Source organism: Astatotilapia calliptera, chromosome 7 (assembly GCF_900246225.1).
Source record: "Astatotilapia calliptera chromosome 7, fAstCal1.2, whole genome shotgun sequence".
In the NCBI taxonomy this organism is placed as follows: Eukaryota; Metazoa; Chordata; class Actinopteri; order Cichliformes; family Cichlidae; genus Astatotilapia; species Astatotilapia calliptera.
In genome coordinates this window covers 32,184,899-32,209,868 of record NC_039308.1, presented here as the reverse complement: position 1 = coordinate 32,209,868, position 24,970 = coordinate 32,184,899, and the positions used below count along the sequence as shown (strand labels likewise).

At 40.2% G+C, this 24,970-nt stretch overlaps 1 protein-coding gene across 1 annotated transcript in view; it reads right to left on the bottom strand.

The window, feature by feature from the left end:
• The window catches only part of arrdc1b (arrestin domain containing 1b), a 46,112-nt gene extending 26,365 nt beyond the window's left edge, over positions 1–19,747 (bottom strand). Inside the window, exon 1 of the mRNA XM_026174370.1 lies at positions 19,521–19,747. Within this exon, the coding sequence (XP_026030155.1) occupies positions 19,521–19,638 (118 nt within the window). The 5' untranslated portion in view covers positions 19,639–19,747. The remainder of the gene's footprint in view (positions 1–19,520) is intronic.
• Between the last annotated feature and the right edge of the window lie 5,223 nt (positions 19,748–24,970).

The following is a 24,970-nucleotide window of genomic DNA, read 5'->3' as shown; positions in this document are numbered from 1 at the left end:
ATGCTGTTTTATGCATTTGTGCATTTAGTAGCAGACCCAAACGTTTTTAGCATCTAAACTCGACACATTTGTTGCCAAACCTAAACTAGAAAGCAAAAAAAACAACAAAGAAAAACAATAAATAAACCAGATATGAAAGCTCTCAAAGGGATGCAAACCTGGATTTCTTAGTCATTATCCCAGGAAATTGTCCCACCACCACCCCTAGCCTCCCAATGTGTGTGCCAGAGCTCAGGGCAGGTTTCTACCTGTCCATGTCAGGCACAGCAGAAGCATTACGTCAATAACTGAAAGGCATACTTCTGGAAACAAAGTTTTATCTGTTATTAAAGCACACATGCTTCTGAAGATTAATTTACTCATGTACAAATTATATTCCATATTTCTTGGTCAACTTTGACATGTCCTCCTACAGGGCACTGCAGCAACTTTATTGCAAGATGAGCGCATTCTAGCAGATTTCAACATAACCAGTCAGGCAAGGTGTTTGTCCCCAAGCAGGTCACTTGTCAAACAAACCATCGCTCGCAAATATTTTATTCTTGTTCTCAGTATTTTGGTTTTAGTCGTGGAAAATGCAGCAAGAAGACAATACTGGTTGTGCAGGTCTGAAAAGTTCAGGGCTTTCATTTACAAGTATTACAAGATACAACCCAAGCAGCCTCTTTTTTTCTCTCAACAAGAAGGTTGATAATGTGATATCAGTGAAGAAAAGCAATATTTGGATAGCTGCTACCATCCAAATCTCTGATTTAGAGGCTGATTCAGGGACCTGATGATTGACATTAATTTCAGCTTGTAGCTTCAGAGTTATTTCAAGCTGTCCTCTGCTTCTACGATTTGTATGCCTCTGAGACACATTCTCGCCACACCAGCGAGTCTCTCAATGTAAGCAATGACGACATCCAAGGAACATCTGCTTTCTGCACCACCTCACCTGTTGACTGATGACTTAGAAAATGCACGACCTGAAGCTTCTTTTCTTTTCTTTTCTTTTCAGGAGACGTGTTGTAATGATAAGATTACCTTGTTCATGATTACCCTGATGAGGCCTATGAGATGAGGTGCATAGGTTTCACAATAAAGTACTTCTATATGCTCAGATATATACCACCCAATCAGAAATTACTACTTTCGGTCGCTACTGTTTTCAACTTGTTTGTAAATGTTTTCAGTGCAGTTTGTCTGTCTGCTGGCAATAATAGTCAAACACCTACCAGGCCCAACCACACAGAACATGGAGACATGAAGCATGGACAAAGGAACCCGTTGAATTTATTCCAGATAAAGACCACATTCAAGTGCTTTCTCACATCTTTTGTTTCTTTAGAACCACAAATCACCGATGACGCTCCAGCTTTTCTTTTCCATCCTCTCAGATAATTTTGCCCTTCGGGGGAATTTCTAACCAGCTAAACAATGCTCCTGTTTCCTCTACCAGCAGGTTTCCCAAACAAGGAGTGGCATTATTTTCTGGTCAACCTTCTTGGTAGATTACAAATAAATATGCAACACAGACTAGGAAAAGGCAGCTGAGTAACAAATGTTGAACCTCTCCAGGAAACAGGATAAGATCATTAAGTCACAGCATGCCGTCTACTGCTTCAGTGCATGGGAAAAATTGCTCAGCTTGAGGGTTAGCGGGAAGGCATGCAGTGAAGTGGGCGGACAAAGGTAGTTTCATATTTACACTGATAACAGAGTCTGGTTTCACCTGTCATACAAAAGCACAGAGGAGCCCCAGTGAGCGAGTTTAGGTCCAGAAATGATCAAGGACAAAGCAGACCGAGAAAACCCTCAGCCTCTCAGAGCTGGAATAAACAACTATTTTATCCTGAAGTAGGTCAGGAGTTTGAATAAGACTACAAAAGGCTGTTTGATTTGCAAGAATTGGTCAATACTTCCTACATACTCTATAAAAAAAAAATTCATTTCTCACCTATACTGTACATTCCAGCAGAAGTATAAAGGCTTGGAAACTCCCCAGGCAGTGCCTGCGTGACAAGAGTTTAACATAATGCTACAGCACGATGTTTCAAACTATCCAATTTAAAAAAGAAAAAGAAAAACACTGTTCTCAACCTAATTTGAAGACTAGATTTGACTATGGATTTTTCTGGCAGATTATCTTACTTGCCGACTAGTCTAAAAGTCAGAACAGCCAAAAGTTAAATATTGTACAAGTATTTTGTGTGTATTTCAGAGCCATTTAAAACTGTATATAACTTTATCAGGTAGCCATTAATCAGTATGATGTGTGTTGTGCATAACAGTGCACAAACACAGTGCCAGATAAGCCTGCAGAGTGTAACTCCCTCCAGAGAGGGAGTCAAAGAAAGCAGGCAAAGGAAAGGCAGCAAGCGTTTAAATTACCCACTCCTCCAACTCAGGGAGGTAGTGATCAAAAATAACAATACAGCACTCTTTCAAAGCCCTGTAATTGAAATGAGTGCACTTTCAAGCATGGCTTCCTGCAGGTTACCAAATACACATCTGTACTTAATGTGGTTACACATTACTCTGATCACTATGCCATTTCACGCTGACAGCGTTTGCATAACTGCAGTGTCCAAAGCAACATTTTTCCCCTCACTGGGCCGTGGGCCATAAGATCACAGTTTTACCTGTTACGCAGGCACGCGCATGCACACGCATGCACACGCATGCACATGCATGCACATACACACAAACCCAAACTATACTTCAAATGTTTAAATTGTGACAACATATTTCTTCATGAAAAATCTTAGCTTGTTTTGAATTCGATGACAGCAACGCGTCTTAAACAAGCTGAGACAGGGCAACGAAAGATTGGAAAAGTAAGCGGTACTACAAACACTTGGTTTAGTAAGACAATGCTACACCACGCACACTACATCTATTACAACAACTTGTCTTCATCGTAGATGAGGTGAACCGATTTACATCAATTTAAAATATTTGCCCCATCATAAAATGATAAATACAACAAAGATGACCCAGGACTGCTGAACAGCTAAAACCCCGATAATATCAGACAAAAATGGGTCAACAGTTCTATCCCAAAAGTCCAGCAGCTGGGTACCCAGATGTTTATATTCTGTTGTTTAAAAAAAAGAAAGAAAGAAAGAAGATGCGGTGAACATTAACCTGTCACAGTTTTTTTTAAAGAATGTGTTGCTGCCAGCAAACACAAAAAGCTCTAATAGTTTTCTTAACATGACACATTTTCTCAGTTTAAACATTAATATGTTTAAATGTTTGAATAAAATACAGATTTATAGGATTTGTAGATGATTACTTTCCATTTTATTTGTATTTCACACAGCATCCTAACTTTTTTGGAAATGTGCTTGTATTTCTTTCTTATTATTTTTATACAGCTGCTTAGCTTATTCAGAAAAAATAATTTATTCCTTATTTTCTATTCATCTAAATATGCAGAATAATTAGCAAGGGACAATTAAAATGGATTTAGTGCAACTTAAGACACACTTGTGCACAATGCAGATAACACTGCTAGAAGAAAAACGATGGTGAGAGTCTAGGCAGGCAGCTTGTTTCAGCTCTCTCTCTAAAACAAACCGGAGGTGGATGGGAACAGGTGAACAGATCACCCTAATTCACAATTTAGTTTGTTGATCAGATGTTTGCAGCAGTGCTCTTTACTCTGCCTCTTTGCTGTACTAGATATTAAAAAGTGAGAGAAAAAAATCTTCTTGATATATCCCTGAAAACCTCTAAAGCTTTTTGTTAAAATCCTTCCATTTTCTTGACAAACTCCAGAAGTCACAGCCTCTTAACCGCAGTGCAACCCAGTAATCTGATGCTACAGTTATACTGTCATTAAATCTTTAAACGCTCCAAACAATTAGTCCCTCTCACTTTTCTGTCGTCTCCCATCTAATGCTTTCCGGTGAGAGATGTCAAATAGAGCCACCTGATCTTACAAGCTCTTACTCCCAACTGTAAGGGAATCCCCTGCAGCAGAACAGAGCTGCAAGACCGGGCAAAAATGTTGCAGGGCTGCTCCAGTGAGACTACGATCAAAGCAATGCACAGTCTGTTATCACGGCATCTGATTACACCTTTATCAGGGAGTTTTCACTCACCTATGTAATGGGAAAGGTATTGCTGTCCGTCTCAAATTTGTTCTGTTTACCGCAGTTATGTCTGTGTGTGTGTGTGTGTGTGTGTGTGTGTGTGTGTGTGTGTGTGTGTGTGTGTGTGTGTGTGTGCGCGCGCATGCGTTTGAGTTTCCGCAACACACCAATCCCTGCCTATGTTTGCATGCACGTGTAAGAGGCTTATCCCTGAAAAAGTTACATCACAAAACTAGAAAACCTGTAATCTCTGCTCTGTAATCCTCGTCCCCAGGTTACCCACAAACTTTCCATCTATCACAACCATAACAGACACTCTTCTGTGTTTTGGCTTCCAGAGCAACAAAAATGTTAACGATGCTTGCACAAGTGGCAGCTGGATTATCTTTGAATGGCATCTGGCAAAAATGATATTACGGTAATCACTTTTATTTCATTGTGTTGACAGCTGTATGAGGTTTTCTGTTGGATTTAAATGTGCAAACACTGCCTCTCTACCAGCTTAGGATGAGTTTTGATGGTATCTGTGTCAGCAGGGAGCTACATTTAACCATCCGCTATTCCCGCATGACAGCAGTGTCCTCAGTTGACCGGATCGCATTTTACAGCATGGCTCCAGATGCAAAGTCTGTCTCAAAGTTTTGTCTTGAAACAAGGTTTATCTTGAAACTAAAAACAGCACTTTAAGATCAGGATATTTTAGTTGTTTAATGAAATGAATTTTTTCTAACTTCATCATCTGGCTGCAATGAACCACAGAAAACTTAAAGAGATTAGACACGTCATCACACATCTGTAGTCATTACAGAGGGTTTTAATTAAAGTTGTACTGCACTGTGTTTTTAATCCAGGTGCTTGGTTTAGGGCAGTGGTTCTGTGGCATGGACTTTTACATGGACCTTAAAACAATAATTCAAAACCAATTTTTTTTTTTTTTTTAATGACTGGGAGATAAGAATTTAAGTTTCTGAAACAGAGAAGAAAAAGCTCGAGGACCCTCTCTTTACACAAATATTGACTCGGCCCCAACCTTAAAGCATTACCTTTGATGGCGTGATTAGTCATTTAGTATCAGCCAACACCAGGAGTGACCTTCGGACCCTGTTCAACACCTCTTAAGGGACCATTGGAGTTAATCACACAAAGTCAGCTGACCGCTGTGGATGTGTTTGAGCTGCTGCTATAGTTACTTTATTTGCAGACACAACAGAGGCAGCTTTCTCAGTGGTCCCATTCAGAGGTTTTTGGTCGTTTCTAACATTTTTCAGGGAAAGCTTAACACCTACTATTACTGAAAGCCAATACAGAGCTGGGTAAGGCTTGTGTTGTATCACTTGGGTGTGGTTAAACACTGACAAGAAAGAAGAAGAAATACATTTGAGCTACAAACCATCCTGCCATGCACACTTTTTCTCACACCCCTATAAATTATATAAATGCCTATCAACCATAGCTATATATATAGATATTTGAAATTGCACAATTATTTTAAATGAAGGAAAGCAGAACATCTCTGTTCAAGTACCGAATGTCCTGATGTGAAGAAAGCAATGGAAAAGCAACAGGGTGAAAAATATTTTCCAAAGATGTGGTAATAATTACACCTTACAGCATTTCCAGTCAACTCGTTACCTGAATAATATTTACAAGCGGCAACATGGCTAATTTCTATATGCAAAACAAGCACATGGATAATTAGCTAATCATTTCCTAATTATTGTTACAACTATTCATCCAAAATTCTGGCATCATCATGAAAAATGCTGTCAATTAAATGGAAAAACCTGATTAACAAACCACAAGTGTCTCTGCTGATCTGTCTGTTTGTCAACCATGACTGTCATGCAGTGCTGTGCAGAGAGAGGAGATACTTAAGGTATCATTTGACATCTAAATTCTGAAAATTCAGCACTGTAGGCAGCGTACAGAGGGAGTAATTCTTCCAGAAAGGAAGGGGGCAGCATACTGTGACAAATATACTAGTTTATTCTTACATACTGAAGAAGAAGAAGTCGGAAGGCAACAAGGACAGGAAAAACTAAAAATAGCACAGCAAAAACCAAACTTTGTTCCACAGGGTAAAATGTTTGTAACTTACATTAAATGTTGGTGCTAACATAATGCCACAGAAACATTAGTAGACAACTCATCAACCATCCTAACAGTTTGTGTTTTATTTCATTTTGTGACTTGTCAACCAAATATAAGGTTTTAAATAAATGATGTGCCAACATGTCAGTGTTTAAAGACAAACCTATAATACAGGAATTAAATAAGTTCATGTTAAATTAATATTAAATATTGCATCAAATGTAAAGGAGTTAATGTCTAAGTACATGGGATGATAATCTTGGACAGCTACCTAGGGATGGGTATCGGTATCCGGTGCCATGATGGCACGGTTCTGTCATAAACGGTAGTAACCAGATCGAAAAGCAGCGCACATTTCGGTGCTTTTTTTTCCTGAGATGTGATACACTTTGGATTCCAGCCAATCATTTTGCCTTTCCGAGGATAGTAGGCGGGCCCAGGTACATACGTTCTTTTAGAGCAGAGTTACAGATTAAAAACGCCCAAGGCGAAGTGGTCAAAGTCTGGCTGTACTTCACAGCAAAATATGCAAACTCAGCAGCAGCCTGCAACAAGTGCTTTAAGCTGATACTGTCAAAGGAGGTAACACCTCGAATCTGATGAAACACCTGGCAACGCATAGCGTTTTTTTAAAAGCCGAGAAATGCACCGTATTTGATAGCTTGCTGCGAGACCTCACACCAAGCACATCTTCTGCGGGTGGGTTGCCTGTTATTGGTCCCGGAGTTAGCAACATCCCCCAAGAACCCGAAGAGGAGAGTCCTGGCCCCTAGCCCTGCCAGTGTAGCAGAAATGATGACAGGTGATGATGGCAGCAGCAGCTGTTCTTCTCTGCGTGAGTAGCTTAATGTTGTCCATGTGTAATTTATGTTGAGTAGGCTAACCACATTATTACATTAATGCATGTAAGGTGAACTAGCAAACACCTCGTAGTTACATGCGGCTGTCCTCTTGTTTGATGGCAGATACTCCCTTCACCCTGGCCAAAAAAGCTAAAATGACCAAAGAAAAAGAGGGATACAGTTAAACATGAGAGGTTTTTGGAAAAAGTTTGTGTTCTTCATTCTTTAAGCACCGGTTCGAGCACTGTTTAAGCACCGTTTCAAAAGTACCGGCTTGGTACTGGTATCGGATAAAACCTAAACGATACCCATCCCTACAGCTACCTATATAGCACTTTTTAAACTCTATTTGAGCACTCAAAGCACTCTCTTACCACAAACGTTTTTCACACACATATTCATATAAGCACTTTATTTTTTTTAACCCACTCTGTTCACACAGAGTTCAGTATCTTGCCCAAGGATTCTTCAGCATGTACAATAGAGGAGCCACGTCCACCTCGTATTCATTGATATAAAATTGGGTATTGAGAAACATGTAATTCTGTGGCTAAGTTTCTACTAATACAATGGCAGGTCTGTGCTAAATCCCCGCACTTCAGTTTTACAGCACTTCTCATGCCTTGTTCTCTTGTTTTAAACCACTGATATGGCGGCAGATCATTTATGATGTAATCAGTTTCTGAAGCACAACCAAAGATTTCCCAACTTTTTAGATTAGATCAATTTTATTCATCCAATGTCAATTAAACATTTACTGATGGCAGTTACAAATAACCATTGGTGACAAAAGCTAAATATGTTGCAATCTCATCTTAAAGATGAAGTGGCTACCAGCAGAAACAAAGGATACCTCTGGATTACATATGACCCAGATTCAAATACATCAGGTGGTGACCCACACAAACAAGGACTTGAATGTCCACTAGCAACCAACTTTCACCTACAAAGCGATGGGCTAAGAGTGGGTATATTATTAAGGTTAATCTCATTAAGTGAAAATTTATGTGATGTGATGTCTTTTAGACCCCATTCCTACAAAACTGCTCAAAGAAGTCATGCCATTAATTAATTCTTCGATCTTAAATATGATCAACCTATCTCTAATAATCGGCTATGTACCACAGGCCTTCAAGCTGGCTGTAGTTAAACCTTTACTCAAAAAGCCATCTCTAGACCCAGCAGTCTTAGCTAATTATAGGCCAATCTCCAACCTTCCTTTCATATCAAAAATCCTTGAAAGAGTAGTTGTCAAACAGCTAGCCAGTGTTGGGGAGTAACGAAATACATGTACCGCCGTTACGTATTTAAAATACAAAATATGAGTAACTGTATTCCGTTACAGTTACCGTTTAAAAAGGTGGTATTTAGAATACAGTTACTTTGTTGAAATAAATGGATTACACTGCGGTACTTTCCTGTTTCATATTGTGGCGGGTCAAGACTGTTTGGGTTTTGTTTGACAGCAACGTTCTGTTGTTCCAGGTGGCAGCGTTACGGTTGCCATGGTTACAGGGTGACGCTCTTTCTCTGCGTGTTTCTTGGGTGAGAGAGCGGCTTTTTGTTGTTGTTGTGCTAAGCTAATAGGCAGAATGCTACATGCTCTAAAGAATGTAGCCTCATGGGCAGTGTAGTCCGTGCTGCAGGGAGAATGGATTGCCATACCCGTTATGTGTCTGTGAGCGCGAGGAGGGAGAAAAAGGAGAGTGGAAAAGTACGAGTTAACATCGAGCAGAAACAGGAGCTGGAAGCATGTAAATATAATAATAACCACTGCAGCCAAGAAGAATGCCTGACGAGCCCAGTTGTAAGTAAGCTATTAAGACTCGACTGTACGCTGTGTTCGTGTTTTCCTTCAAAACAATAAGTTCCGTTGGAGCAGCCTTTCAACGCCTCTCTCTGTCTCTCGCTAGAAAAGTTGACCCAGACAACAAGGTAAAGCTAGTTTTCGGCTACGAGCCCGACAGGGAACCAGACGTATTAGCCAGAGGTCCCTTTAATATGGTTCGGAGCCGTGGACCTTCAGTAACAGTAATAAATCACAGCAATAGTACATTCACGTAGTTGTAAAAAGCATGATAATATATTAAGTAATCCAAAGTATTCAGAATACGTTACTCTCATTGAGTAACGTAACGGAATACGTTACAGAATACATTTTGGGGCATGTATTCTGTAATCTGTAATTGAATACATTTTAAAAGTAACCTTCCCAACACTGCAGCTAACAGATCATCTGCAGAGGAATGGCTTATTTGAAGAGTTTCAGTCAGGTTTCAGAGCTCATCACAGCACAGAAACAGCTTTAGTGAAGGTTACAAATGATCCTCTTATGGCCTCTGACAGTGGACCCATCTCTGTGCTTGTCCTGCTAGACCTCAGTGCAGCGTTCGATACTGTCGACCATAATATTCTATTAGTGTGATTAGAACATGCTGTAGGTATTACAGGTACTGCACTGCAGTGGTTTGTATCATATCTATCTAATAGACTCCAATTAGTGCATGTAAATGGAGAGTCCTCTTCACACACTGAGGTTAATTATGGAGTCCCACAGGGTTCAGTGGTAGGACCAATTCTGTTTACATTATACATGCTTCCCTTAGGCAGTATCATTAGAAGACATAGCATACATTTTCACTGCTATGCAGATGACACCCGGCTCTATCTATCTGTGAAGCCAGATAACACACACCAATTAGTTAAACTGCAGGAATGTCTTAAAGACATAAAGACCTGGATGGCCGCTAACTTTCTGCTTCTTAATTCAGATAAAACTGAAGTTATTGTACTCGGCCCTGAAAATCTTAGAAATATGGTATCTAACCAGATTCTTACTCTGGATGGCATTACCTTGGCCTCCAGTAACGCTGTGAGGAACCTTGGAGTCATTTTTGACCAGGATATGTCCTTCAACACACATATTAAACAAATATGTAGGACTGCGTTCTTCCATTTGCGCAACATCTCTAAAGGTAGAAATATCCTGTCTCAGAGTGACGCTGAAAAAAACTAGTTCATGCATTTATTACTTCCAGGCTGGACTACTGTAATTCATTATTATCAGGATGTCCAAAAAACTCGCTGAAAAGCCTTCAGTTAATCCAAAATGCTGCAGCAAGAGTACTGACAGGGACTAGAAAGAGAGAGCATATTTCTCCTGTTTTGACTTCCCTTCATTGGCTTCCTGTTAAATCCAGAATTGAATTCAAAATCCTGCTCCTCACATACAAGGTCTTAAATAATCAGGCCCCATCTTATCTTAATGACCTTGTAGTACCATATCACCCTATTAGAGCACTTCGCTCTCGCACTGCAGGCCTACTTGTTGTTCCTAGAGTATTTAAAAGTAGAATGGGAGGGAGAGCCTTCAGTTTTCAGGCCCCTCTTCTGTGGAACCAGCTTCCAGTTTGGATTCGGGAGACAGACACCATCTCTACTTTCAAGATTAGGCTTAAAACTTTCCTTTTTGCTAAAGCATATAGTTAGGGCTGGACCAGGTGACCCTGAATCCTCCCTTAGTTATGCTGCAATAGACGTAGGCTGCCGGGGATTCCCACGATGCATTGAGTTTTTCCTTTCCAGTCCCCTTTCTCACTATGTGTTAATAGACCTCTCTGCATTGAATCATATCTGTTATTAACCTCTGTCTCTCTTCCACAGCATGTCTTTTATCCTGTCTTCCTTCTCTCACCCCAACCGGTCGCAGCAGATGGCCCCGCCCCTCCCTGAGCCTGGTTCTGCCGGAGGTTTCTTCCTGTTAAAAGGGAGTTTTTCCTTCCCACTGTCGCCAAAGTCCTTGCTCATAGGGGGTCATATGATTGTTGGGTTTTTCTCTGTATCTATGAAGCGCCTTGAGGTGACTTTTGTTGTGATTTGGCGCTATATAAATAAAATTTAATTGAATCTTACTACAAACCGCTAAAACTAAAAATCAACTTCTTACCTAACAGCTACTAACTACTCTAGCTTTAGCTTCTTTGCTATCCTGCACTAATTCACATTTTTTTCCACTTCACTTCTGCTCTTTTCAGCTTCTTTTCTTACTGCATAGCACAGGAAGTGGGGCGGCTTTTTAAACATGGGAAGAAGGGAAGTGATCAGGGGTGGGTTTGATGCTTATCAGTGGGTATGACACAGCTGTGGGGCTAGACAGCATGCTGGTTATGGAGGTCAAAATATGTTATAATTACCACAGCTAAGTCTCAGGGCAAAGGGAGCAGCTGGTGCCAAGACCCCCAGCCGGGGGCTCTACTTCTATGGGCACAGTAGTTTGGCTGATGAAGTGTGTCTCAATGCCACCGGCTCACACTGAAGGGCAGCACTCTGAGTCATGAGTCATTCTCTGAGTGATCATGTGTCACGTTATTCGTTTCAGAAAAAAAGAAACCAAAGTTACTGTCAGATGTATTAACAACCCTGCTTTTCTTCAGAGATAAGAGTCATAAAGCATGTGGAAATGTTACAGCTGCCTAGCAACACAAAGAACTCTAGAGAAAACCTGCTTCAAATTTTTAATTTGAATAAGTAACTGGCTAAGAAGAAAACTACTGGAAACAACAAGCAATCTGTCATCCTCAACACTTGGTTTGAACTCGAGAAAACGTACAACCACTGCAACCAATGAATCCAATCCAACTTTAATTATTGAGCACTTTAAAAACAACACGGTTGACCAAAAAATTGTGATAAAAGTTAAAAACTATACATTAAACAGACAAAGAAAGTTAAATAATAATAAAATAAATAAATAATAATGACTACCAGCTAACTCTGGTACTACTCCTAAAACTCCTTGGAAAAAAGGTGTGTTTTTAAAAATGATTGAAAAAACTCAAGTGTTGGTGCCAACCTAATATGGAGGGGCTGCTTATTCCGTAATTTGAGGGCCACAACAGTGAACAGCAAAATGAAAACAAACAAACCAACAAAAAAATTCCATAATTTGCAAAAAACAACTATTCTGGTTCAGATTCTAATAAATCCACACACCCTGAGAAACAATAATACCTTTTCAGACTGTTCTCTTAGAGTAGAGGTATCAACATGAGGCAAGTCAGAAGACTCAGGCCGAGTCACGGGTGTCATTATGTACCAGCGCTGACGATAGCTGTCATATTTAAAAATAATTTAATTTAATAATTTAATAATAATAAAGTTAACTGCATTAAAATTGCACATAAAATCATAACTAATCCATGTTTAGGGTTACAGACTCACTCTGAATTTCATTCAGCCCTTTCATTTTTCAGAGACTACACTGCTAAAGCAATAGAGCTGTTCGATATAACGATATATATCGGATGACGATATAAAAACGTCTATCGTTTCATTTTACGCTACCGTTTGTTTCATGGTGTCGCAAAATAAACTGTTTACGGCAATATTTTTTCATTATTTCTTAAAGTTCTCTCTTTCTCTTATATTTAATATAACCACACTACAGACAGACAAGCACTTGTTTTTATGCGTTGTCGTTAGCAACAACAATGTTAAAACCACCGTGTGTCTGCTTGTTTATTTTGCACATAAACCTTTCACAATAAAGCTCAAGATCCTGTTGAGACTTTTCAAAATAAACTGAATCACGTGAAAGAGTATGCAGATTATTTACGGATGAGAAGCAAGAAAGAGCCGCCACGTGCTAAAAAATAAACCTTAGACTCAAACGTTAGAACAGGCTTTTCCCTGCAGCATGCCGTGTAATAAATACAAAGAAAACGGCGGCCGTTACAACTTATGTCTAAAAATATATAGTTTCATGCATCAGTTAAAACACTCGACTCCAGCTACATGACACGCCGCTGGAAACACTTCACGTAAGTCGAGCTGCCCGAGATTCACAGAATTTACAGAGAATGTTACATTTTTGTGATTTAAATCGTTATCGGACGATAGATGTCTTAATATCGGGATATGAGATTTTGGTCATATCGCACAGCCCTATAAAGCAAGATGCTCGCTAAAAGCTTTCACCTTTCTTCTGTTGTTACTTCTCTTCCAATCCAGTAAACCAGACTGAGTCACTCACACAGGTGCAGGTAGACTGGTGTTATTATGCAGACTGCTGAGGAATTATTGTAATTACCGCTTTGTTTTCTGTAGTCACTGTAGTCTGATGCATTTTTGGAATTAAAACAGATATACTGAGACTGACGTCTGGGTCACAGGCAGGAGGAGAAACCCAAATTAGAGAAATGAGAAAAGCCTTGCCACTAACTAAACAGTACAAAATGTATAAAAATTGATATAGTGAAAAATTCATAGTGCCTTTTATTGCATGGAGTTTAAGATATAAGAGTTTACCTGCGTCACCTGATCTTTCACTGAAATCAAAAACCCACTGAAGACTCTGTGACTCCTTCACGCCCCATGGCTTTTCTTTCCCTTAAATTTTCTTAATAAATTCACAGCCAAACGGTTTGATGCTCTATGTACAAGTGAAGACACGCCCAGGATGGAACAAACATGGCTGTAAAACCGAAAGCAAAGCCAGAAAAAAAAAAAAAAAAAAAAGCAGAATTAATCATCTAAGTGTGAGACTGAATGAGTGAAGGAGTGGAACATTTGCTGGCTGTGCAAAAAAGCAGCAGAAATTGCAAACAAAAAAAACGTCACCATGTGATCAACAAAACCACAGTTCTTACAAACAGGATAAAACATGAGTGTGCAAGTGCTTGTGTGTGTGTTCTTGTGGGTACACCATGTGGCGTGCTTTGTTTACACAAAGCCAATGGTTTGTATTACCGCAGATGATGGTTGGGTTACAGTGAATGTTTGCTCTCCTGCTTTGTTGGAAGCTAAGTTAACATCCACTAATGTCATCTGAGAAACAAAAGAACGACACAGTTTTACATCTGATTGCTCTCAAGTGACTTCTGTGAAATGACTAACTTCCTGATTCACAGTTTCTGTTCATTCTTGCTGTCATGCAACTTTACATTTTATTTTCCAGTGTTTGATTGAGTCCCACATGAGATAAGATGTACTTGCAAGCTATGAAATACAGCAACATTTCATAAACCATGCTGCCAAGATCTATAACTTACTCTCTGTTATGGCTGCACGATTAATCGTTAGAAAATCGCGATCTCAATTCATACTTATGTGCGATCTCATTTCCAAATGACAACTATTTAAAAAAAAAAAAAAAAAGACGATGACGATTGTATTGTACGCATTTTGATCCGGGACGTACTCTGCATGAAAACAAGCGCTCACTCTTCCTGCTCAACAAATGACAAGGGCGGAGCCTTATACCACGTGATACAGAAGCTGTGCCGTGTGATGCTAAAATTAGCAGGGAAAAAACAACGGAGAGCACTTAAGGGATGACGAGAAAGTGACAGGAGAAAATCCGTCCCGGTCAACCACCCAAACATCAATAACGGGAACCTTATACAGCGCTTCCCTACTCCCGAACTCCCGCAGGCACAAAGAAATTACGGAGGCTATCACTTATCACCTGACCAAAGATATGGCTCCCATCAACACTGTGCAAAAGAGAGATTTAGGAAAATGATCAACACCCTAGACAAACGCTACACAGTGCCGTCCCGCAACTATTTTTCTATTGTTGCACTACATTTTTCGGCAACAACAAAGTGTGAGACATTTGTTGTTTTTAATGTTTATTTATTGTTTTTATGTTCAGTCTCAACTGTTACAAAGTTGATGTGCAGTTAATAAGTGCAATAAATATTTATACTGGAAAAGAGAATCGTGAGAGAATCGTGATCTCAATTCTAAGCCAAAAAAATCGTGATTCTCATTTTATGCAAAATCGTGCAGCCCTACTCTCTGTTCTCAGACTCAACAACAGAATATACAGTGTACTTTAGTTTGAAATACAAGATTAAATAAATACATAAATAAATATCTTACAACAATCGCACCAGCAATTGTGAATGTGTGCTGTTGTAAATACTTAGCTAAAAAGTAACTTGACAATTTTCAACAGGCTTTATAAAATGAGATCCGGTCATTCAGAAACCAGGCTTTACTTCAAACCACAAAGACTGTCCCTTTCCTTTAATATCCCAGGCCCTGCTTTACAGAAGCCAAGGTCAATCCTGTCCAAAAAAACAGTGACCTTGGAATTAGCCTGGGAAGGAAATGAGACCTGACAGCTGTAGGTATTTTCCCATCAGAACAATATGTACTAACACCACCCTGTTCCCAGGTCTTCCAGTAATGGGGAGATAATGAAAAGCAGCACTGGGCTTTCAACCAATCCTAAAAGCCCAAACAAGCTTGAGCCAACGTGACATGATGGTCTAAAGATAAAGGTCTCTTTTCCAGTCTCCTTTCAGAAGTACATGACAAAAGTAGTGGTGGGTTGCTGGCTTTGAGCTGCCATCACTCTTCTCACCTGGGAGCCTCAAAACAAGCGCGGTCTGACTCAAACTAACTGCAGTCACACTCGGGCAGATTGATGAAGGTCTGCAAGAAAATGTAGTCTCATTCAATGTAGCAATAGGGGACTCAACTCCTCTGGCTGCCACCTGGCTGAACTTTGGTCATATGAACATGTCCAAAGGCTTGGTATGAACCAAGGCTGCTCAATTTCTGTTTCAAATCTTTGAGGTTCTAGATGGACTCTGACGTCCCACTGACTCAGTTTTAATGCTGTCTTAAAGCAGCAAAGTCATTTTGAAGATGGCAGCTGACTGTGAGTAGTCACAAACCGGGTCCCTGTTTTCAAAATAACCACGATGACACCTCAAGTTCACTGCGCACAGTCGCAATAATTTTGGTTGTGATGCCATCGTGTTCCTTAATGCATTAGACCCCACCGTTTTCAAATAAATCATTAACAACTAAAAAAATGATCAAAGCTAAATTTTAGTTAAATAACAATCAAATTCAAATTTTATTTGTCACGTACACAGTCATACACAGTACGATATGTAGTGAAATGCTTGGACAATCAGTATGACAAATTCTATCTCATATTTCCTTTATCTGCAAAACTCAAATACATTCATGTGGTAGCTTCATACCCTTTCAAATTCAATAGGTAGGTTTCAACTGGGCAGGAGTGTTAAGTTCAACATTATGTGTAAAAAATGTGTACAAGCGGCTATTTCATGCATTTCCATCCACACATTCATGATTCTGCTATTACAACTGTCTACCTGAGCATCCTAATCAATGGAAACCATTAGACAGTGTTTCTATCATCAATAATTGAGTGAGGCTAAGAATTTGGCCTCAGCAATATCCAGCACTCTAGAAAGCTTGTATTTGTCTATTATAACCCCTCAGTGTTATTTCACATCACTGCTCGGTAACAGTACACACCAGATTCACAGTGCAATTTCAATTTAAGTCTTACAAATGGCTCACAAGGGTCATACAGTGCCAGCATCTACTGGGTGTATGTAATGGATAGTATGAGCAGTGTATTGGCCCAGAAAACATAAAATCAAAACTTTATTGATATAATGCACACAGCATAAATACAGGTCACACAATCCAGCTCTGACAAACAAGCCTGCTGTTTTTCTAGTGAAAAATTTCTCAGGAAGGATTCTTCCTTGAATGGGCGTTGTTGATGTTTGAGGCAGGAAACAGCAGTGGTCATGAGCACTGAAGTGAAGAGAAAATCAACAGATGACTGAAGAGAAGCAATATCATAGTGTTTTCAACTGCTGCATTAGTACACAAACAACAGAGACCAAATATTTGACTCACTTGCTTAGTTTAGCAATGAGGATAAAAACTTTTCAAGTAAAAAAGGTTTGCTGTTTTCTTGTTTGGATCCTTGTGTATATTTTTATTTGGGTGAAACTGTCAGAAGAAAAGGTCCCAGGAGTAAACCCAATCTTAATCTGCACCATTACTGCAATTACATGTAACGCATGTGGAAATGGGGGAAACTATCATCCACATCAGACATCCTTAATCAGATAAGTGCAGATAATGGATTAGACAGAGAACAGAATCTGAGCGACCAGACGACACAAGATTTACAGTAATGAAGCCAAATGGCTCAGTTCTATTCTCTCCTCGGGAACGATACCCAAAACAGGAAATTGTCACCCCCAAACAAACCACACACTTCAGCTTAATTCAAGTCATCTGACTGATGCAATGATCAGCAGGCTCTATCGAGAGGGCATGATGTCACTGGACACATAATGCAGACTCAGCATTTACAGTACATTAGCAGTGCTCGCTGAAAGCCCAAGATGGAGAAGAGTCTTCTCAGCTGGAGCACTTTTGCTAAGAGATCAGTGGAGGAGCCAGTTTAAGGGGCTTAAGTAAGATAAAAAAAAGCTCCTGAAACGTCCCATGCTACAAACAGATATAAACAGTCACAGCAGATCGTACACATTTTTTTAATTTGCAGTGAAAAAAATGAAAATGAAGATGTTGGAAAAAGTAAATGCATTTTTCTGAGTGCAGATAACTGAAAGCACACTGTGGTCTCGCACTTTGCTAAGAAAACTACAGGGAGATGAAACCAGATTGACAGACCACCACATCAAACACCTGTCTGCATGCTCTTCTTAGCACCGAGGACTCTTATTGAGCTTTTCGCTTGCCTCGGAGAAACTCTCCTACTGTCTGCATGCTTCAAGGACAGCCTACATCCAGCCAGCAGAGCAGGGTTTAATTTGGGGAACGACAGCCGGTGTCAGATAGAGACGAGCTGCCGCTGTTACACCTTACAGTGTAACAAAGCTCAACGGGAGCTTTTGACCTCTGCTGCTTGAGGTCATTCTGTGCATTATGGCAAATTAATCTCACTATGTCAGGTGTAAGGGGTGACTGTGGAATGAACAGAAAGACAGGAGGCTGACCTGGAGGTGGCAGTTGAAGATGCTAAGATTTTCACTGGGAGTGAGCAGAAGGGAAAGGATTAGAAATTACTACATCAGAGCGACTGCTCAGGCTGAGCAGAGGTAAGGCTGGGATAGCGTAGACATGTGGGGAGGAGTAATATTCATCAACAAAGGATGATGAATATAGAGCTGCCAGGCAGGAAGAAAAGGAAAAGACCACAGAGAAGATGCAGGGATGTAGTGAAGGAGGGATAGTATGACAGAGGATGCAAGGAGTAGGGTGAGATGGAGGCAGGTGGAGCAGCCAAAAGAAGAAGAAGAAGAAGGTGCACAACATGCAGGAAATGTGGCCAAATAACTTTACAAGAATTTAAATTGATTTCAATTTCATTTCAATTTCACTGGATTTGTCTAGGATCTCATACCCGATGCATTTTGCCTTTCCTGTGCGGTCCTTGTGGATGCTGTGCAAAGGAAACCGGGTCCGATGCACTCTTTGCACCTAAAGGCGTCCCATGGTGAGGGGAGATCAGGTTACCCTTGCTAGACAGACTTTCCAGTCAAAATTAAAAAAAAAAAAAAAAAAAAAAAAAGGCCACCTCACCAAGGCTCAACTCCCTGCCAGAAAACCATGGGTTCCTCACTTCCTCCATCTCTCCCCATCTTTTACAGGTAAGATTAATTTGAATAATATTTAGGTTAAGCAGCTGCATTATGTTTGTGGAATTAATGAATAATCGAGATTATACTGATCATGGCGATGGATAAACTTATGAATTTTTGCTATTTGCAATTCAAATGTTCGGCCTGTAGTGCTATTTGCCCTCCCTCCTTGTTTTGGTGCGACTTTCCGAGTTCTAGCCTGCAGACACGCGAGGCTCCGCACATCAAACCAGTGTAGATCAGTGGATAAACTGCACTGCAGGCTATTTAAACTTTGTAAAATACAAGACGCAAGGGGACATATTCCCAGAGTTTCACCCTGTCAATTAACATACCACTGTGCAGGGACACCCACTGTAAGAAGAGCTTTCAGTCAAGATGATGACTGCTCTTCCTTATCTGGGAAGATTACCCTCGAGGATCTCTTTACACACAATGGATTCTTTGTGTCTTTCCAGGAGCTGCTTCCCACTTAGCCCACTTTATTCCCATTATTAACAGTTTCTTCAAGTTTGTCTAAATTAATAAACATTTCCAAATCGTTTCTATTTGACGCTTGTATACTGAAAATGCTCCCAGATGACTAACACCTGATGTTCTGCCTTTTTTTTTTGGGGGGGGGGGGGGGGGGGATTTCTGTCAAATTCGAGGGTTCTTCAAAAACAAAACACAAGGAAGCAACATGTTGCAACAAGCAGGATGTGTGCTTTAAACGGCCTGATAAGAGTACCAAACAGCTGAGCTGGCACAGACAACAACAGCGGCGGTGGCTGCTGGTGTCGTGTGGGAAACGCTCGGTCCACTCCCAGAACAGCGGCACAAAATCCCCAATACATGTCCGACGCGACCGCACAGTGTGGTGCCTTGAACAGACGAAAAAGAAAAGCCACAGCTGCGCGGTGCTCTGCTCTCCCCCACGTCCACCATCACCGAGGAAAAGTTTATGTACACCAAGCCTACATGCGCGCCTCGCTGAGCCTGACTGAGAGAGGCACGCTGGGAGGAAGAAACGCTCCTCTCCGTCTTCTGGGTTTCGCTGACGGACAGCTTACCTTTGAAATGCAGCGACTCGGTGGTTCGTATCTTCACCGTCCCGCTTATAGACTCCCCCGGACCGTAAACCACCTTGTTGTTGGTAAAAGTAATATCAAATTCCTGAAGCTTTCCCATGGCTCTGCTCCTCACTACTCCGCTACTTCCTCAGCTCTGCGTATCTCTGATGCTGCGCTCTCACCTGCTGCCGCGAGCTCCCTCCTCCCCACCTTCCTCACTCGCACGCCCGTGACGTCACGTTGACCTTTGATAACAGATGCGCTCATGTGTGGTTTAAGAGAAGATGATTGTTTGATATTGTAAATAAATGACCAGACTTATTTTTTATTTATTTATAATATCAACTATAGACAATAAAGCAGGAACCTTCAGGGCTGTGAAGTTCCAATAACTGCAGTTCCTTTACTGGCCACTAGAGGCTACAAATGTGAGTCAATTTCCCATGTAACAAATGCCCAACTTTACAGCATTACAAAGCATGTTTTCAGCACTGTGTTTTGACTATTGCCCCCTGCTAAGAATTGTACAGTGAGCAAATTCATTTATAACTCATGAATCAGGTCACTGGAGCAGCTTGATGTGTTTGCTAGGCCACCTCCACTATCTCGCGTCACTGAGCTGGACCTCTTGACCATGCATGCGGTGTTGGTGTCTTTTGGAGGATTTTAAAACACTTTTTTGGGTCAAATATTCTTGGACACAGATCATCCAGGTAGTTTCTCCTCTGGTTTTCTTGCCTCAAAGTTGTTGTTTTTTTTATTTTTGAATAGTATTAATTAGTATGGTTGTGCTTGTGCTTGTGCGTCATTCACAAGGGCAAGAATGGTGAGAATAAATGGATGTCACAAAACAGCCACGAGCATTCATATTCATTACAGGCCTGATAGTTGAGTGAGGCACGATAGTTCCCATTGAATATCCAACACTGTCTTTGTTTGAGTTATCATTCCTAATTAAATGTAACACTGGTATTAACCCCCTAATCTATCTGCTTTTTAACTAAATGTTAATTTTTATTTATTTTAAAGTTTACTTATTTATATCTGTGTTCACCCATATCCACCCAATTTATGTTCCCAAACTAATTATTTATTTATTTATTCATATAAGGTCTACTAATTAAAAATGTGTTAAAGCATCAGTATATTGCCTTTGGTTAATTAGTGACAGAATTAAAAGAAATGCCGTTTTTTGCAGGTAAATGATGATGCAGTGTAGATTTGTGTTTTCTCTTTAAATCTTGACACTTCCACAATGAATAAAAGTATAGTATCATTATTGTAAACAGTATTTTGTAGGTGAAAAATCTGAGGAAACGTTGCAAACAAAACATTTAAAAAATCTGTTTTGTTTTTTGTTCTTTGTTTTTAAATTTTCTTTGTTTTGTTTTGTTGTCTCCCTGAATGGCCCTTTAGGGATTTAACAACACTTGCAAGTGTTTTATCCTGCTGGATAAAAATGAAAATTACCACTTGTGCAAATGACATTCTACCTGCTGGGTTGTTTAAAAATGCTCTCTCTGCCATTGGCCCCTCTATTGTAGAGATATGCAATGCCTCACTTTTAACAGGTGTGGTCCCTACGTTCTGTAAGCATGCTGTTGTTGAGCCGATATTAAAAAAGAGCAGTTTGGATCCAACTCAGCTTAAGAATTATAGGCCTATCTCCAAGCTCCCATTATTGTCGAAAATTCTGGAAAAAGTAGTTGCAGATCAGCTTACCGCTTTTTTAGAAAAACATGACATTTATGACAAATTTCAGTCGGGTTTCCGTAAAAGTCACTCAACAGAAACCGCATTACTTAATAATAATGGATTGGATTTATATAGCGCTTTTCAAGGCACCCAAAGCGCTTTACCATACCACTATTCATTCACTCTCACATTCACACACACTGGTGGAGGCAGCTACAGTTGTAGCCACAGCTGCCCTGGGGCAGACTGACAGAAGCGAGGCTGCCATATCGCGCCATCGGCCCCTCTAGCCAACACCAGTAGGCAAGTAGGGTAAAGTGTCTTGCCCAAGGACACAACGACCAGGACAGAGAGCCCAGGGATCGAACCGGCGACCTTCCGGTTACAGATGCGATTCCCAACCCCCTGAGCCACGGTCGCCCCGTTAAAGTCTCTAGTGACATTATGATGTCAGCTGACTCCGGAGCATCCTCCATCATGGTTTTGTTGGAGTTGACATCTGCCTTTGACACCATTGACCATACCATCCTGATTAACAGGCTCCGGGACGTAGTCGGTGTGTCCGGTCTGGCTTTGAAGTGGTTTCAGTCGTACCTCTCCAACAGATCTTTTAGTGTTTTTGCAAATCAGTTTATGTCACATTCTAAGGATCTGACTTGTGGGGTACGGCAGGGTTCAGTTCTGGGTCCTATTCTTTTTCTTTTGTACATGTTACCTCTAGGACTTATAATTAGGCAGTTCCCTGAGGTGTCTTATCACTTCTATGCTGATGATATTCTGCTCTATTGCTCTTTTAAGCCGATGGAAGTCCTGTCCTCTTTAATTAAATGTTTAGCTTCCATTGAACAGTGGCTCGGGGACAACTATTTACAGTTGAACTCTGAGAAGAACATTAATTATTGCCCCCGACAACCAGATATCTCTAATCAAACAGCATCTTGGTTCTCTTGGCTCAGCTGTTCACCCGAGCCTCAGGTGTGATCTTTGATTCTGTCATGTCCCTAGAACAACACTCTCGCCAGTCAATTAGGAACTGCCTTTTTCAGCTAAGAAACATCTGGGGACTGTGAACTTTGCTATCTAAATCTGAGTTAGAAATGGTTATTCATGCTTTTATTTAATCTCGCTTAGATTATTGTAACAGTCTTTATCTTTGTTTGAGCAAAAGGAATCAGTTAGTCCAGAATGCTGCTGCAAGGCTTTTAACTAAGACACGAAAACGAGAGCACATTACACCAGTGTTACGTTCATTACACTGGCTTCCAGTACATTTTAGAATTCATTTTAAAATCTTGGTACTGACTTTTAAAGCTTTGAATTGTGATGCCCCTGCCTACATTTCTGATCTTTTAGAACCCCACGCTCCCTCTCGCAGCCTGAGATCATCTAATCAAAGGCTGTTGGTAGTCCCACGAACTTGTTTTAAGACCAGAGGAGATAGATCTTTCAGAGCGGTGGCCCGCAGGTTGTGGAATGCTCTCCCTCCATTTTTATGTTGCCTTGATTGTATTTATTCTTTTAAAAAGCAGCTTAAGACTCTTAAGGCTTTTAATTAGATTTGTATGTTTGATTATTGATGTATTTTATGTATTTCTGTTTTTACATTACTGTGAAGCACTTTGTGGTTTTTATCCTGTGAAAGGTGCTATGTAAATAAATTGATTTGATTTGTTGTTGTTGTGTGAACCATCTTCTAGAGATAACTGCTAGAATACCTCTATGAATGAAAGAAAGCTGAAAATGTCTGTATGGTACTTTCCAGAAAGGAGGTTGCATCACAGTGTCTGAGAAATTTCCAAAGAAGAGCTGCATTCCTGAACTTCGCATGTACTGAAGTACACCACAACACAAAAGAAAGCTGCTGGGGCTCTCTTATTTGTGCTTCCTGCCTGAATCAGTGTGCGGCAGTAATATGAGTGAATAGTCATTTGGGCATACGCAACAAGTAGACAGAGGCTACATGTGAAAAAATATAAGGTTTCTGGAAAGTCTTTGGCCCAAGAAGAACAAATCATCCAATTTGAACAAAATAGTTCACTGACACTGACAACACACTCCTCAAAATTTGCATAATTTTGATTTGGTTTCTTTCCCTATAACAAAGTTGAAACGCACAAAACCCAAGAGGAGAATTAGCATGAATTCAAATTAAAACCCTCCCCACTGCTCGCACAGTTTCTGTTTCAGTGCATACTTCCTCTCTCTGAGACGGTACTTCCCATCCCTGACTATACTTCCTGTCTCATTGTGTAGCTTCAGTGATGTGATTAGAGCTGTATATGTAAATGTTTTGATCGCGTTTGTGTATAAAAGGCTCACAGATAAGACCGTCTGTACTGTATACACAGTTTTTTTCAAGAGGCTTAATGTGTTGCATTTACCACAACAGAAAAAATATCGTTCCTCTTCCTCTACAGTCATGCTTGTTGGGTTAATTGGTGAACTTAAATTGGTCAGAAGTGTGGATGTGAGAGTTCGTGGTTGTCTGTCTCTCTGTGTGAGTCTTGTGATAGATCTGTCGCCGCTATATCAAGCCTGTTACCTAACCTGACCTTACAGTTAATACACTTTTAAGAATGAAAATTAGGTTGAGCTTGTTGCTAGTTGGTCATTTAATGCCAGATTCATGCCTCAAATACCTCGAGAAATATACATATTTTCTAAATGAAATTATTTGCTGAGTTATTCACTTATGTATTTATTTATTTATATTTTTAAATTTGGCTGTTTTAATCCTCCATACACACAGGCTGGTTTTATGCTCAGTAAAAGAAAAGTGTTCCCATGACAACAGACAAAACACCATAGTTGCCAAGTTACTGCCTGTATCCATGGAAATCTGTTATGTGGTGGCATCTAATATAGTTCAAAGAATCTCATTGTTTCTTCTTCTTGTTCTCAGTTTCACCTTGTTTGTTTACTCATGTTGCAAAAACAGCTTGGATCGTGAATCATTTTGACGGTGCCAGGCCGCAAATGAGGCGATTGCATGTCTGTAAGTAACATGATAGGATGTTAACACCATATGTTAGGTACGCCCAGCATCACCTGAGATGGATCCATGTGGGTGTAACTCACCATGTGCCTGCAAAGATCGTGGTTCCCCCTATTTTGTGGTTAAATCCTTAAATATTTTAAAAACCACACCACTCTTATCCCTTTATAAAGAGCCAGCTAACAAGTCTCCGTAACACGTTGACCTCTGACTGGGTAAATTACAGGTTTTGATTTGCTGAATAAGATGCGGGTAATGAAAATTACTCCAATAGCTCCATCTGGTGGACAAGTGCAAAAAGCTTCAACATCTGGTTTATTATTTTAAGATTACTATTTTTCTGTGATTCTGCTAACACAGATCAGACTTATTGCCTTAACTATAGTGCTGTGCAAAGGTCTTGAAGGATCCCTCATTACTTTATATTTTGCTTGGAAAATTGGAGATATATCTTTCCTATAGGAGCAGTGATTTGTTCAATCATATGCAAACATAAATGGAAATACAACTCTCTTAGGCAAGATTTCTTGTAATTTCTTAAACCAGTCTTCAGGAATAGCTCTCCAGGCTTCTTGAAGCACTTTCTAAAGCTGTTTGTTGGAATATGGCTGCATTGTGTTTCATTTTCTGTTGAGATGATCCCACAGTGTATCAATAATGTTTAGGCCCAGGCTCTGGGGTGGCAGTTTTTTGCTTCAATTTTCATAAATCAAAATTTCACAGTACTGGCAGTAAAGTTTTATTTAGTGTTTACTTTGGG